Source organism: Micropterus dolomieu, linkage group LG02 (genome assembly GCF_021292245.1).
Source record: "Micropterus dolomieu isolate WLL.071019.BEF.003 ecotype Adirondacks linkage group LG02, ASM2129224v1, whole genome shotgun sequence".
NCBI classification, from domain to species: domain Eukaryota; kingdom Metazoa; phylum Chordata; class Actinopteri; order Centrarchiformes; family Centrarchidae; genus Micropterus; species Micropterus dolomieu.
Window position 1 is genome coordinate 10,739,250 of NC_060151.1, and position 16,285 is coordinate 10,755,534.

The 16,285-nt window shown below is 41.7% G+C and overlaps 3 protein-coding genes across 4 annotated transcripts in view; 1 reads left to right on the plus strand and 2 right to left on the minus strand.

Annotated features, from left to right (window-relative positions):
- The window catches only part of clcn7 (chloride channel 7), a 35,182-nt gene extending 27,551 nt beyond the window's left edge, over nt 1-7,631 (minus strand). The window contains exons 1-13 of one of the 2 annotated variants that reach the window (XM_046074116.1): nt 7,400-7,631; nt 6,168-6,245; nt 4,593-4,658; nt 4,165-4,230; nt 3,879-4,011; nt 3,337-3,446; nt 2,657-2,737; nt 2,459-2,521; nt 2,246-2,329; nt 1,963-2,056; nt 946-1,010; nt 715-831; nt 572-626 (exon numbers count right to left, since the gene is read on the minus strand). In XM_046074116.1, coding sequence (XP_045930072.1) covers nt 572-626; nt 715-831; nt 946-1,010; nt 1,963-2,056; nt 2,246-2,329; nt 2,459-2,521; nt 2,657-2,737; nt 3,337-3,446; nt 3,879-4,011; nt 4,165-4,230; nt 4,593-4,658; nt 6,168-6,245; nt 7,400-7,513 — 1,126 coding nt within the window. In that variant the 5' untranslated portion in view covers nt 7,514-7,631. The remainder of the gene's footprint in view (nt 1-571; nt 627-714; nt 832-945; nt 1,011-1,962; nt 2,057-2,245; nt 2,330-2,458; nt 2,522-2,656; nt 2,738-3,336; nt 3,447-3,878; nt 4,012-4,164; nt 4,231-4,592; nt 4,659-6,167; nt 6,246-7,399) is intronic. The other variant, XM_046074125.1, reaches the window with a different exon arrangement.
- A 1,570-nt stretch (nt 7,632-9,201) lies between these two features.
- LOC123964754 (pentraxin-4) lies at nt 9,202-14,279 on the minus strand. The gene is made up of 4 exons (XM_046041535.1): nt 14,144-14,279; nt 12,590-12,768; nt 11,211-12,319; nt 9,202-11,002 (listed from the first exon to the last, which is right to left on the minus strand). The coding sequence occupies exons 1-4, from the start codon at nt 14,267-14,269 to the stop codon at nt 10,275-10,277; spliced, it is 2,142 nt and encodes a 713-aa protein (XP_045897491.1). The 5' UTR covers nt 14,270-14,279; the 3' UTR covers nt 9,202-10,274.
- Nucleotides 14,280-15,407: 1,128 nt separating this feature from the next.
- slc2a6 (solute carrier family 2 member 6) overlaps nt 15,408-16,285 on the plus strand; it is an 8,507-nt gene continuing 7,629 nt past the window's right edge. The window contains exon 1 of the mRNA XM_046036943.1: nt 15,408-15,652. Within this exon, the coding sequence (XP_045892899.1) occupies nt 15,599-15,652 (54 nt within the window). The 5' untranslated portion in view covers nt 15,408-15,598. The remainder of the gene's footprint in view (nt 15,653-16,285) is intronic.

Here is a 16,285-nt window from a genome sequence, read left to right on the forward strand (position 1 = left end):
TGTGCCATTAGCGCTTACTAGCATTTATTGCTGCTTTTATTAATATGTATTGTCAGTTGTAGATCTTGTGCTGTATTTTATGCTCTGTTAATGACTGTATGTTGTTCCTCAAATGTAAGTCGCTTTGGATAAAAGCATCTGCCAAATGAGTAAATGTAAAACTGCAGTAACACAATCAAACATAATGTTAAATGTCAAGTGGCACCACGCGTGTGTAAATGTAAATGTAAATGCTCCGTACTTGTATAGCGCCTTTCTAGTCTTTTCGACCACTCAAAGCGCTTTTACACTACATCTGCATTCACCAGTCACACACATTCATACACTGAGCTAGACAGAAACTAACATTCACACTCATTCATACACTGGCGGAATAGCCGCCAGGGGCAAATCGGGGTTCAGTATCTTGCCCAAGGACACTTCGACACGCAACCAGGGAGCCAGGGATCGAACAGCCGACCTTCCGATTAACAGCCAACCCGCTCTACCTCCTGAGCCACAGCCGCCCCTAAGTGTGTCATGAATCAGTGAATCAAACATATTTCCAGAGGAGACATAAAATAGTTTTTACCTATGGCTCCCATAGCGATGAACAAGGGAATCTCGTAGAGGTTATAGGCTACACTCTGAAAAAGGACAAAATGACATCATGTCATCTTTTACACTGACTAACAAACAACATAAAGCTGGAAAAATACTTTAAAAGTTTCTCACATCATTCTCAAAGCGTCCAAAGTTGATGAGACCCGGGCTGGAAAGGTCTCCTGGTTTGTTGTGATAGATACTGAGGAAGAAGTTCAGGGTGAAGGTAGAGATCATGGAGGCAAAGAACTGCAAAATGAGAAAAAAACAAATTTAGGACAACATTTGCCATTCTCATATATCAACCAACAGCATGACACAATGAGTTTATGCCAGGTGTGCACACAGGACTACGTGACTCACTATCCTCCATGTCAGCATCTGGTTCCAGAAAGAAGCTCCTTCCTCTAGAGAGAAAAGAACGCCGCCTGTCGACCAGAGACCAAAATCAAAATCAAGTCAAGTCAAGAACCACCGCACATTTTAACCAAATAATCCCTTTATGCCATGAGCGATCCATTCCCTGATGCCAAGTTAGCTGTTACCACCACATGGCATCCTCCACATAGTGTGCTGATTGATTGATTGATTGATTGATTGATTGATTGATTAGTGCGCAGTGGAAGCAGAACACTTGCTGGGTTCAACTGCAAGCACTGTTTTCAAAAGAAGGCAACGCGTAACAGATCGAGACACCATTTGTGAACCATTTCCACACTACAGGTGAACATTTCTGCAGGACAAAAACCCTTTACATGTACAAGCCAGCCTTTCACAACAAGCAGCCATTAACAAGCTAGATCAGGTATGTTGGGTTGATGGCAGGTACCAGCAGTGTTTTTAAGACATTTTTAATACCATGTAGAGCGCTGTTTAAACTGCGCACACAATAAACGGTCAAACTAATCCCGCTTTTGGTTTACAGATGTGTAACGTCTCCTGACAGCCTACAATCAGATCCAAAACATTTTTCACTTGGGGGAAACAAAGTTTATCTCCTTGCTGCAACAACGATTGCCTTGGCTTAACTCGTGTGGCTCTCACACCATCCGTTCAATATCCTCTCATTGTTCCTGTGTTTGTGTCTGTCGCGGCGGTTTCATGCTGTACCATTATGACAATCAGCTAAGAATCCCGCATTCATTGAAGGGGTACTATCTGCAGTGGAAAATGAAATTGTGGAAAGTACATCGTACAATAAGCAGTTCGAGTTGAGCCGAGCCGTACCATGCAGTGGAAATGAGGCTTTTGTGTTTGGGCATGCAGCCATACTGTTTGAATGTTGGCTTCATAGCAGCTAACCTGCCCACACAACTAAGGCAGATTAATAACAAAGACCATGTTTATACTGGGTTCTGGTAAGGTTACTGTGTTTTTTACCGACTGGTGCTCCAAAAGCAGCTGAAACTCCGGCTGCAGCTCCAGCAGACACAAAGTCCCGTTTTTCTGTGTCTCTCCGGAAGTATTCAAAGATCTACAAACACACACACACACACACACACACTTATTATTATTATTATTACTAGTTATAAATCATTCTTACTCACAACCAAACTCTAACCATAGGAAATTAAAAGTAACTCCAATTAAAAAGGAAAAATATGATTGTAATCCAATTTGAAACCTTGCTGCTATTGAGTAGAAACTCACTACACACACTGACCTTGAAGTCTCTCTTTAAAGAGGTGCTCCTGCCCTGGGAGACTCCTGCAGCTACAACAGCACCAGAGTGAATCATGGGCCCTTCCTAAATTATTGTGGGCAAACAAGAGACCGGGTATGAAAGGGAGTTATACAGTAAGTCAGCCCATACGGCATTTAATGGAAATTATTAAAATCAATTGTATATAGTGTTCACTGAAGGTTAAATGTTTACCTTTCCGACAGCAAGACCACCAACCACTGAGCAGATGACACCGCATACTTTCACCAACAGCGTCTGTGGAGGACAAACACAACATGTTAAGTATATTAAAGTCGTTCTTGTTCAAGTACATCTACTGGTGTGTGTGTGTGTGTGTGTGTGTGTGTGTGTGTGTGTGTGTGTGTGTGTGTGTGTTTTATACATCTGTACCTTGAGTCGTACCACCCTGGGAATTTTGACTCCATTTAGGTAACATTTTATCTGGGGAATACCACTTCCTGCTGCTATGGGCTGGATGAGAAAAAGGAGAGGCGTGGGGGTTCAAGACGGGTGGGATAAAGAATGTGAGAAGGAGAGGAGAGTTATATTGAGGGAACACATTGAGGCCGACAATATTTATGATTACATGACGTGATTGGAGAATAGTGTTGGTGCTTACATATTCATAATGAAACAATCTCGTTATCACATGATCTGACATTCAACAGCGGACAGAGCAAGCTTTGTGTGAATAAAAATCCCGACTGAACCACTTCTCGGATCAGTCTGGTCGCAGGAGGGAACTTAATGTCATGTTAAAAACCTCAGCTGCCCACCTACTAAACTGTGGCTAACAAGAATAGAGAAGCACATTCATCTTTTCAAATTTTCAGTATTATGCACAATTGGTAATAATATTGCCCAATTAGTTTTCACTTCCACGTGTTTAATTCAAACATGTAACTGACCGAACAAAACGCTATTACGACGTACTTCCTCTCTATGCAGTCTCTCACACTCGAGGAACACACAAAAGAAGAAAACTACCGACACACAGACAGGAATTGTGTTTCCAAACCAAAGGTCATGAGAATTACCAAATGGTAACATAATTCCTCCTTCAGTCTTACCTCAAAACATGCAACCAGGATGGCTCCCACCATGACAAAGGCAGAGTTGAAGACAGCCCAGAGGATGAGAGAGATGGACAGGCCGCCCACCTCTGTAAACTTCTCTATGTCTGGGAGGGGTCAGAGGTCAAGGAAAGACCTTAAAGCACATGGCTGAAATCAGCCAAACATAGCCACACTGTTTGGTGAGCATGTATAATGTTTCTGTAGCTCTCATATGAACAACAAATTTAAGATGGAGGGTGAAGACATTAACACCATTTAGATGATAGTTATGACTGTAAGGTTGAATAACCATTGTCCACTCTGGCACATATGCTATATGCTTTTTTTAACAACACATCTAGCAAATAACTGAATTTTGTAACTGCCTCAGGACAAAATAGTTTCTGGCCATTCCTGCAAAAAGCCATACAAGTTAAAGAAAATTTTATTATGAACACTGAAGATTCTAGATATATTGCCTGAGAATTACAGTTACATCCTGCAAACTATCAAAAATGCAAAACAGCCTGTGCATCCCGTACAACTCTTCAGGATACTTTCTTTGACCACTTGGTATTTTATCCCAGCCAGTTCCTCCACCACGATGTCTATGAAACAGGCAATGAGCCCAGTAAGAAAGCCGATTAGACCACAGACCACCCAGCGGCTGATCTCCAGACAGCGGAAACCCTAACAACACAAGGTGAGAGAAGGAAGGGAGAAGAGGACAGGAGACAAAGCAGGGAGAGATAACACATGATAATAGCAAAATGACATGAATTTATACACAGCAAAATAGTCTGGTAGGGTAACGTAAATTTGGGTGATTCTCATTCCACTTGCCATGTAACTCATCCTCCTCTCCTCCTCCAGAAACAGCTGGTTCTCAATGTTATCATAGTCCAGACTCTGGGTTAACAAAACAAACACACACACACAATAAATCAGTCAAATAAAGACTATGGCGATGATGTTAACTTCTGTTCTTCGTGATAAACAAAGATCCTGAAAATGTGACAAAGATGTGTGTGTACATATCCTTTTTAAGATCAATGTCAGCAACTTCATAGCAAACAAAAAATGTGTTAAAACAAAGATGATTTTATCAATTGTTTCAAGCCTGCTTAAGAAGATTATTTCCCCTTTTTCTATATTGGTGTTACCGACTCATTTTACAGTTTTATTTACTTTAATTAGCAATACCGGGGGTTTGTCAAATATAATACAAGATTTTCAGAATCATCTAATAATCAAAATTATGTTTGTTTTACCTCAAACTTAAGCGACAGCAGCTTCTCATTATGAGGGATCTCTTTAGGTCTCCCCCTGAGAGAGTCCTTCAGGGAAAAACACAGAAACAACAGAGGTCACCACACTAACACTGACCTCTAACCAATTCCATCACGTGAGGGAGCTGGGAACTAGATTACTGACATCACCAATCCACAAGCATTTGAAACAACATGAGAAAGATATATATATTTTTTTTTATCTAAAAGGTCATTTCAGAAGAAAATTAAAGGATGGGTTTCACAGGTTTGACAGACTTTACCTAACTTATATTCTGAAGCATTAATAATGAGGTGGATGCAAGATGAAGTGACGCACCCGTGTATCCTCCAAAACATTCAGCATTACAATACCCAAAGCTAAGGAGGAGGGATATTGTTGTAGGCATGTTTTTTTTCCCCAACTAGCAGGCTATTTAGTGTTGAAGAGCACACTTGTGCAAAAGAGTGCATTCTGACACACATACAAGCCAGCTATAGGCAATTCGAAAGCAATTTAAGCTATTTACATGAAACAGCGAACATTCACATAAGTAACCTTCTGTTTACAGCACACAACAATCAAGAGAATCACATGCACAAAATCACATTTCCATCGGCCAGAAAAAAATGAAGGTCAAGGAAAACGGATGTGATGTCCTATTAAGCTAATTGTCAGCCTCATGCATCATAGTCCTGTACTGGTTACCACTGACTGTGGCTAAAGCTTTTGATTATTTTCTTGGGTCATTGAGCGCATCTCAAATGCTGAATTTAACTGGCTTATTGTAATTTTTGGGGCCATTTATAAGAATTGTTATTGCCTGGTTGAACTTACTTTAACTGTGCTAAGAGCTATGAAATCACATTTGATTAAACCTGACTCTCAGCTAATTCAAACAACATGCTTTCACATTTACAGCAGGAGGGTTTTGATAAGGTCTTGGCTAAACTGCCTGTTGCTCTGTACTTTCTGGGGTTTTTTTTTTTTTTTTTTTTAAACAGTGACCAGTGTGTGGAATTTATCAGTTACTGAATGGTTGAATGTACAGGGTCAGGCACATTATCAAACACATGGCCTGCATCAATTCATCATTTGCACAGCAACACGGTGGAAAACATCACAGTTTCCGAACATGTGACTTTTATTCAGACGGGATGAATCAACTGTCACTGTGCTGATCTAATAGTGGGTAATTTCTGTGTCAGGTTTCCAACTATAGGCTTATGTTAAATCAAATAAAAATACCAATACGCTTAACTTTATCTCAAGTTGCCTCTTACAAATCAGGCCTTAAGGCTCTGTGTGTACATAAACTGAGCATGAGGCTAAATCAATGTACATGCCGTTTGATACTGTCTGTGTGTGTGTGTGTCTCATTTTAAGACATAACTGATCACTTTTTATTGATGTGATTGAAGATAGGTGTGGTTTTATTATTACATTGGATGAACTACACTTCAGGCTAAATCAATGTCTAAAAGAAATGCCGCTGAAGGTCATGATGAAGTGATCATCAACAGGAGTGACAGACACAGAGAGAAAGAGTGCAACGACGTTTAGAGCTCGGACTTTACCTCATCTGACGTTATCTCCTCCTCCAAATCCACCGTGCTGAGTCTGCCTATCTGAAATATACTGCCTCCTCCAGACAGCTACAGACATCACAGACATCAACAGAAATAAATATGGGCTTTGTGTAGACATTTCCAGGCTGATGTTTTAACACAGATGTTGGTATCCAACAGGGTCCGAGAAGTGTAAGAAACTAACACACCGCACGTGTCAGACGCAACACTCTTCTGACCAGTGAGAACTACACAGTCCTCTTTAACCAGAAATGCTGTAATTTGACTCACGAGAAAGTACACGTACAGGTTTAAACATTTACTTGACTAAAAATTCATCTCCTACTTCAGTATATTGACAGAAGTGCAAATAGTTTACTTCCACCTTTGGTCCTGATGGGGCAGGAAGTAACTGACTAGTCTTGGTGGCTGCATTAGAGGAAAAAGGAAGTTGGATTTTCCAGTGTTTCTATATTAGCTCGACAGACAACTTTATTCAGTCTAAAGACCACAGGTCTAATGTCTCATGACATTATCAGACTTTGATGTTGACTTTTAACATTATTCTGCCCTCTAACATCCATCCATCGTCAACCGCTTATCCTGCATACAGGGTCGCGAGGGGCTGGAGCCAATCCCAGCTGACATCGAGTGAAACGCCCTGGACAGGTCGCCAGTCCGCCATCTAACATACTAAAATCTAAAATTTTAAAGGATTAAAATAGTATCTATTACAAGCACAGATTGTTACCCTATGTATCCTGAAGTTAGATTATCATAATGACCCTTTTATAACTAACATCAGGTGAAGTTGTTTATATTATTGAATGTTACCATAAGGCTGCTAAAATAAGACAAAAAAGTAACAAGTTAGTAAGGAAGTATTAGCGTCTCAAAACTCCCTCTAATCTGATTATTGTTCTACATAACTGAATGTAATTACGTGCATCATGTAAGGTATTTCATTAACATTAATTTAATTAGACACATGCAGTTACATTGCGTCGCAAATAAAGCTCGTTGCATCTAAAAACTGCAAACATAAGTTACCATAACACATGACAACACACCCCAAAATGAAAGCTGCGCAGGCGGCAGTGCATCAAAATCCAACACAAGCGCTCGTGACACATGCAGCATTTCACGTAACCTTATAATGGTTAATAAAACATAGAATCACACAGAATCGTCTTAATGCTGCAGGAGTCCCAGCTGTAACTTAGCCACCATGCTAGCTGTACCTGTCTGGATTGTCTGGGCTGCTCCGAGCCGTTGAGCAGCGGTGTCCCTTCCCCGGCTGGCCCGGACTCCTCGGCTCGGCTGGACCACGAAACTTTCTTCGTGATGTTGGCCATGGTGGCCTCCGGTAGCTCGCCGCCCTAACAGCCCCTGAATTATTTTATGAATTGCAGTTGTTGCTGGCTAACTACTGTTATTCTTTCTCAGCTTCCCATGACCGTTCCTTCCTGTAACTCGTGACGTTTTGTAAGGCTCGCGTGAAAGGCCAAAAATACTCCGTTAGACGCGTTGGATGCTGGGATTTGTAGTTTTACCATTTTGGGGGCGAAAACCGAGTGCAAAGCATAGGTGCAAAGACATCAGTGCCAACCATAGACTGTATGTAAAAATTACCACCAGGTTTGCGTTCTCCAGAGGAGGAGGAGGATGTATTCAGATCCTTTACTTAAGTCATGTAGTACTGCAATATTAAAATAAACTCCATTACAAGTACTATATTCGATTCAATTTAAAAAACTTTATTCTCTATCACATAATGATCTTCTCTGTTAAGTGCTCACATAAAACATACAACATAAAACATGCACCCATGAAAGAGTCACACAAAATTACATTTAAACCAACACAACTAATACCCTAAATAAATAAGAGCAGATGTGCAAAGCTGCATTAAATAGTAGTGTCAGTCTTTTGGCCTTGTTTAAAATGGATATTGCAGTGAGAGAGTTTTTGTGGGTTCTCTTTTTGGCCAGAGGTGCTCTTAAGCTGTGGCCTGACGAGAGAAGCTGAAAGGAGTGGTGAAAGGGTCCTTTGTGATGGAGTCTGTCTTTTGTTTTTTACTGCATACCTGTAAAGGTCTGAAAGCTGGATTTGAGTGGTGCCAGTGATTTTGGTTGCATGTGTGATGATTCTTGTAAGTTTTTGTTGCTTTTCTGGAAGGAAGTTGTACCAGGATGCAATGTTGAATGTGAGAATTTATTTAATGAGTGACCAGTATACTGCTAGTAAAGTGTCCTGGCTGACATTACATTTACATTTATTCATTTAGCTGACACTTTTATTCAAAGTGACTTAGAATTGCTATATATGTCAGAGGTTGCACTCCTCTGAAGCAACTGATTTTCAGGGTGGATGTGTCACAGTGGGGAATTGAACCCAGGTCGTTAATACTAAAGGCGTGTGTCTTATCCACTGTACCATCGCCACCCTAAAACATTAAAATCTTTCAGCCTTCTCAGGAGGAACATGCACTGTTGGGCCTTTTTGTAGACCCCATCTGCATGTTGTGTGAAGGACAAGTGGTGATCAATATCAGTACCCAGATATTTAAAGCTCTCGACCTGTTCCACAACCTGCCCTTTCTGCCTGAGTGGTCATATTGAAAATGATTCTTAAGTTACAGTAAATAAGCAGTATTAGCCAACAGAAATGTATTAATATACCAACAGTGGTGAAGAAGTACTCAGACCTTGTACTTATGTAGAAATATCACAGTGTAGAAATACTCTGTTACAACTAAAGGTTGTGTTACTTCAGTACAAAAGTATTACCTTCAAAATTAACAAAAGTAAAAGTACTCATTATGCAAAATGATAACATACTGCTTGCCATCATATTGACAGAAAATACCATTGTGCCTAGCTCGGGCCTTCATTAGTGAAAGAAAAGGCCTGAGGTAGGCAGAATGGTATATTGGACAAAAACATTTGCGCCCTGCTCCCAGTAAATATGACAGCAAGAAGGATTTTATTTTGTAAAGAGCTTTGGACCTATTCACCCAGGAAAAGAATGAAACAAAATCATGTTGAGATTTACTACATTTATTCAGATAAATGTATTACACATTTCTACTGACAATCCAAAAGACACAGATATCCATATCTGCAGTCATACTGTGGCTTAAAACAAAGTTCAAAGACATCCACAAACACGTTAGAAATCAAGTGCAGCATCACTGATAAACAAGGTATTTTTCGCTCCCTTTAACTTCAATCCTGTTTTTTTTAAATGTCACAAGTAACATTAATAATAGGCTGTTTTATTATTTAACCTATTATGTCCGTCTAACGCTACACAGAGGAGTAGCAATTGTACAAAAAAACACATTAAAGCCGCTTTTTGAAGAGTTTCATTCTGAATTACCTTTCCACAGTGTGATAGCCACCCTACAAAATATAATATAAACAAATAATAATATAATATGGCATGAAAATAACAGACATTAACATTACATTTACAAGCACACTTTTATCTTGGTGGATCAAACTCAAGTTTTTATTGCATGAATCATAAACCCTGCTAATGAGCAAGACATTGTTGTGTTGATAAGTTTGCATATTTCATTTAAAGCAGTGGTCCTCAAACTGGGAGACAGGCCCCCCCAGGGGGTACGTAGAGCCACTTCAGGGGGGTCGTAGATGTTGAGCGGACCTAAAGTTGCATGAAATTGATTCACGTGGTGACATAAATAAATAATAATAAAAATTGCTCTGATGCTAGCAAGGCTATTTTACTGACCAGAATCTTGTTTATTTCAATTGCCTGTTTTGTTAATGATTGATAAAAATGAAATCCACTTTTGCTGTGATGGGGGGGCATGAACTTTTTTTGGCTTCTGAAGAGGCACTTGATGCTTGAGAACCACCAGATTTAATGTGTTATAAATAAAAACTGACGGCATGCCAGTGCTTTGTTAGGTAGGATAAGATATTCGTCCAATAAAAATATACCACTGTGTGGTACACTGGAGAAATAAAAAAAATTGAATCCAAAAGAAAACACTTTTAAGAGGCAGACAAGCAAGAGACAATTAAGATTCCCTATAGAAATCATGTTTAGGAACGAAACTCTTTATTTGAATCCTCCTCTGTAACTTTATCACACACAGTGCTCTAAACATTCACATGACACCTGCTGCACCTCCCCATGTACCTCCTTTATGTCTTCCATGCTAAGCACCACCCCTCTGGGCACACCTCTTCCTTCTGCCACCCCTTCCACCTCTGAAGAACTCAGCACCCGATTCCACACCCTGAACCCTGCCACCTGCCCAGCAAAACCCTCTGCAGGGTCAAACCCTCCACCAACAGTGTCCTGCTCCTGCCCCAGCACCACTGATCCACCTCCCGGAATCTCCCAGCCCTTTCTGAAGTTGGAGCCAGAGGAGGTGAGGCGCCGGTCACTGTAGTGCCAGAAACGTCCCTGGATGGAAGACCAGAGGACGCAGAGGTGGTGCCAGCGAGCATCCAGGAGCGATGACAGAGGGAGTCGACGATAGACAGGGTCTCCAATGACAAAGTCCACGGAGGGGGAATAAGAAGAGGCGTAGGAAGAAGGCGAGAACAGAGAGGAGGAGTAGGAGGTGTGGGAAGATGAGAGAGAAGCAGAGAAGGATGCAGATGAGGCAGAAGAGTTGCGTCCATACAGAACCAATTGGTTGTCGTTGTCATATGTGGCATACGAGAGCAGTGTGCCAACATGTAAGGCTTCCACACGGAGCCACAAACACACAGAAAGTTCAGGAAGGTCGGGGAGAGTCTGGGAGAAGGTGACATAGTTCACCGCTGAGGCCGAGGGGAAGAACAGCATGGAGTCCACATTACAGACTGAAGGCAAAGGGAGAGAGGAGATTCAATGTAATCCTACGCTGGTGCTAACAAAAAACATATCTCTGCCTTTGGCTAAAATATGGGTGAACGTTATATTAAGCCACACTAAACTGTTGAAAAAGTTGAGAATGGTAATCTTTTTAATGATTAATAAATGTCCATCAAACCACTGCAACCCAAAGTAGAGGGATTAACTGTTACTTACTGATTGCATCCTTTTTGGGAACTGGTTGTGCAGGGATCTTTTGCCTCACAGGAAGCTGAAGGAGGTTGTGGATCACTGAAGGCTCTACTTTTGTGTCACTTTCTTCCCCATGTCCTCCATCCCACCTACTCACTCTAGGCTGAGAAGACTCAGACTTGGGCCGAGGGAGAACATCTGAAGCCTGGGTTTGTGGGGCCCCCACTCTGGTTCTGCTCTGTCTGTCTGTGGCGAGTTCAGGATGGGTTGGATCCTGGGACAGGGGCTGGGGCGAAGAGGGGTGATTGGGGTTGTGTAACTCAGGGTGTCTCTGATGGGATCGCTCTTGGACCTGGGGCTGGATCTGGGCATGAAGATAAGGCGCAGTGTGGTGTGACTGGAGCTGCTCATGGTGGATAGGGTAAGGCCTTGTCTGAGCCTGAACATGGTTTTGTGACTGGGGACGGTAAAGGTCAGGCTGAGGCAAGTAATCTGTGGACTGGGATTTAGGGTTTAGATACTGGACTTGTATCTGTGAATGAGATTCTGGATGAGGTCTTGTCTTCTGGGCCTTTGAATGTTTAGGCTGCTTTGGTGTCACCTGGAACAGATAGGGCTGTGGGGTTTTGCTGCTCTGAGCTGTGGCCTGTGAATGATCATCAGTCTGGGAATAGCTGATACCCTCTGGTCTAGATTGGGTTTGTCCATCCAGAATCCTTCCAGGCCTCCCACCTCTATGTGTCTGGCTTCTCCTGCGTGGTTCATAGTATTCCTGAGGTGTGTTGTTGGAGTTGAGGGTTTCTCCCGTCCTCCACGGCCCTCTGTTGTTCCCTCTTTCATTCCCCTGCAGGACCTCACCGAGTCGGCCTTCTAGCCGGTTCACTCGCAGCGCCTGTTTTTTTAGGGATTCTTGCAACCCCTTCAGCCCCACAAGCAGCTCATCGCGCTGTACCTGAAGGGCGGCCAGCCTTTCCTCTTGGCTCTGCAGCTCCAGGGTGAGGTTGGAGAAGTCCTGACCTGAATCAGGCTTCTGTTTCTGGGCGTGGCGGCGGTTCTCCCTTAGGCTCCTCTCCATCAATGCCAGACGACCCTCCATTCGCTTACTCTTCTTCTCGAGCTTCCTCCCCCACTCTCTGGGATGATAATCAACATGAGTTTCTCAATTTGTTGAAAGATTTTATATTTCACAATACATTGCAAATGCAATTTTAAATGTATGTCAGCAGGTTGGATTACTTCAAATGTGGAAAAAATAGAATATTTGTAATGCATGTGAACAAATGTATCCAAGGAATGATGAAATGAAAAGCTGTTCTGTTAATCATGTATTCCCAACCTCCCACAAAGAACAGATGCTAAAAGGAAAAGCCTCCCACTCAACACATTTGCACCCGGGCTCTAACCTGAGACCCTTGATCTCCTGTGTTGTGCTCTGCTTGAGGTGGTCGAGGTCCTGTGACATGTGGTGCAAGTGGTCACTCAGGACCTGTACACGGCTCTCCAGCCACCTCGAGGCGTTCCTGTTCTGGTTCAGGGCCAGCATGTTCAAACGGGCCTGGGTCTGCGTCTGGAACTGCTGGAACTAAACAGAAAAGAAGAGTGTTTTCACAAGCCTTTCTGCAGCTGTTTGGTAACTGATTTGAAGGTCAGGACAATTACTCAAAACATCCACAAGCAGAAAATGTCTGTGACAACTTTTCCTCTTGAACAATTATCATTTTTGCAAAGGTTTTTCCACCATTTCAGCAACCAGCAGTGGTTTTACAAAATGACATGTCTGCCCTACAAAGGTAACGGGTGAAGAAACAGTAAAGTTGAAGAAAAACTTTTATGCCTTTGGGGCTAATTATTAATCATTGTCACAGACTTTAAATTAGCCTCAGCTATGAGGTTAATCAGGCTAATAGCTATCAGCTAGCCTGAAGTAGTTACTGATTTTTGTTTTTTACCTCTGTTTTTTAGTTCTTTCTAATTTTGCATGCATAATTATTTTGTAGACAAAAGAAATGTGTCACACTGTGCCTGTCTGCCATGCGGTGTTTTGCACTTTTGTGTTTAGTTAGCGTTATTTTGGTCTGTTGGGTTTTGGGGGTCTGTCTTGTCTGTCGTCTAGTGTTCGGTAACCCTTGTCATGTCTGTACCCCAGTGATCCCTCTGCATGTCTGTCTCTGTTTTCCCCTGCTCTCTCTCTCCCTGCCTGTGCCTCCTTAGCCTCATGTCTGTCACCTGTGTTGCTCCCGCCCTGCTCGTTAGTCCCTGTGTGTATATACCTGGTGTTTCTGTCTTGTCTTTGTTGGGTCATTGTTTATTGTCACCCAGTGTTGCAGTGTGTTCTCCTGTTGTCAGCCTCACTTGTTGTGTTTCTCTGCTCGTTTTGGATTTTGGTTTTCTGTTGGACAAGCTTTGTTTTGGACTCTGTCATCAGCCACTCAGTTTGTAAGTGTGCTCGCCTTTGTTTGTTTATTAAAACCCCTTGAACTGTACCTCCTTTGCCTTGCGTCCTGCATTTGGGTCCTCCAACCTGCTTCACCACACAAATCCGTGACAAAATGTGGGATCATGTTATTTGGTTTTGTAGGTGTTCTTGGTAGTTTTACAAATTAATGAGTGAATTATGTCCCATACCTCATGCTAGAGGTTATAAAAAAGGTGCCTATGAGACCATACAAACTTTGTATCCATAGCCCCCCAAATTAATGAAATCTGTGAAAATAGTGAACGTGGAATGCACTTCATTTTCCACCAATGTTATAGTCAAAATGCATATGACATTGGAAAGACCCAGCAGCTACAGGGAGTCACAATTTCACAGAGGAGAGTCAGATACAGTTATGATACTAGAGCTCATTAAGGTTGATGTAGCACTAACTGTTTAGACACAATTGCAACTCCTTTAATAACTTGCCAATATGTTAACACCACAACAATAACACACACACAGTCTAATTCAAACTGACCTGTTCATTGAGTCGTCGTAGTTTCTGGGACACAGCATCAACTCCCTTTACCTTAACTGGCTGAATTTGCAGCAGAAGCATGTGGACCACGATCAGGGGCCAGTGGCCTGACCTACAGCTGCCCATGTTGCAGTGGAGCTGGGCCTGGGTCCCTGTCTGAATGTCTGGAGCTGAAGGAGCAAATAGAAGAGAGAAAGACATAGCTGAGGAGGGCTGGTCTTGACACACACAATACACAAAAGCACACCCACAAGCTGATACAAGATTTCCATTTTCCACAAAATCATTGGGGACCACAGAGGAAATGCAGATGGATTTAACAGGTACTCAGCTTCTCTATGGCTCTCTCTCACTCTCCCACAGACACAAAGGAAAGAGAAGTAAATGGCTCAAAACAATCTACCAACTGACATCCGGTGTTTATTAAAATGTAGAATAATGGAAGCACATCACTTCTTCATTGAAGCTTTAATTACCTTTCTGTAGGGACAATTATTACATTGAGATATCAGTCAGAAGAAGTAGAAAAGGTGAAAAATTATGATTTTAACTTTAGTCATGTCCTACTAAATAACACACATTTCCAATCATTACATAAGTGTGTATGTTTTTATTTGTTAGCGCATGGTAACAATGCAGCAGTAAATCTCATGATCAGCTTGTACTTTCCTCTTCCCCCTGACTCAACTGGCAGGGGGTCTGGCTCTGTTCTTCTTCTGCTTTCTCTTTGACTGGCCCAATACAGGAATCATGCAGTTGACCTCCCACCCTTCCGCATTCTGCAAATCAACATGTTGAAACGCCGCTGCTCCATTTACACTGGGCTTTAAAAAGTCACTACTGAAGACAACAATCTGACAAATACCTGTTTTTTTTAGTCAGTGTAGATGCATATAAATCTGTCAATAGCCAATATTATGAGTCAGTATTTAGTGACAGCTTTAATTCCACAAATGTATGATCATTCATAAATGTTTTTGAAAGTAGAAAGGCTGCACATAAGACTAAAATGTTCCACTCAAAGTCAAACTGAGCAGATCTAAAAGCCAACTTTGATAAATGAGAAATTAAAATTGTCATTACACGTACAGTACAGCTTATTAAAAATGTTCTGCCATTCACAAAACAAATTCCAATTTAATATCACGTGTGTTCATGTGTGAAAGTCCAGTGTAAACACAGTTTTTAGTTTCTGTTCCTGTTTCATTCTGTCCGTCTAGAAAACCCTGAAACACGCTGTCCACAGAAGGAAGAAGTTTGTCACTCGAACAGGATAGGTGACTGGTTTAATTTTTCTTCCAAGCCTGTAGAGAAGGATTACCATCTGTTGGAAGCTGCATTGGAACAGGACAGACTGGCAGTGTTTTCATTTCATTTCCTCCCTTTTTGAGGACAACAAACATTACAGATACACAAACTGATTATATATATTGGACACCTTTGAGAAAGGCAGACATGGATGAAGAGACTCCACTGCTGAACAGAAGACCAATATCATCTGCATCCAAGGTAACTAACTTGTTAGTCTGACCTGGGTCTGGTTTCACAGTGATATTGGTCTGTGGTGTTAGGCCAGTATTAATTTTGCTCTGAGATCAGTCTAACAACACTTACTCAGATTCACAAAAAGAAAAGCTTATTTCAAGCCTAAAAGTCAGCCTACGTACTCTCAGGATAACCCAGAACAGAGAGCCATGTTTCCATGGTAATAAACAACAGTGGCACCAAAAGACAAAAAAAGAGCAAAACATGTCTAGGCTGAACCACATTTAATTAGGTGGCATCCCTCATACCTTGAAGAGATATAGAAAGCACTGTGGCTGAAACTGAAGCTTTCAGTGGAGTAAAGCAGAACCAAAGTAACCTGCCTAGAGTCAATTTAAATGCCTGCAAATATTATAGCTCACACTTTTTCTTTATTCTGGTAAAATGTTGGTACTTATCACTGATGTGAAGCTTTTCACTGAGTACCTGTCTTCATGCAGGAAATACTGTGATGAGTCCATCCTTGGGTTTCCTGCGGGTTAACTTTGAGTCAGACTGGGGGAAATCACATCAGATTCATGTACTAGAGGACCTGACTTGACTCAGTGTATATTGTGGACAGAATGTAGTGGCGAGTCCAAATTTTTTTTCCCTTTT

Bases quoted from the DNA above. Each gene is read 5' to 3' on its own strand.
- LOC123964754 (XM_046041535.1), bottom strand. From the start codon at position 14,269: ATGGGCAGCTGTAGGTCAGGCCACTGGCCCCTGATCGTGGTCCACATG. The intron at 12,769-14,143 runs GTCAGTTTGAAT...TTTTCTGTTTAG, and splicing joins TACGACGACTCAATGAACAG to TTCCAGCAGTTCCAGACGCA. The intron at 11,003-11,210 runs GTAAGTAACAGT...CTTTGCCTTCAG, and splicing joins TCCCAAAAAGGATGCAATCA to TCTGTAATGTGGACTCCATG.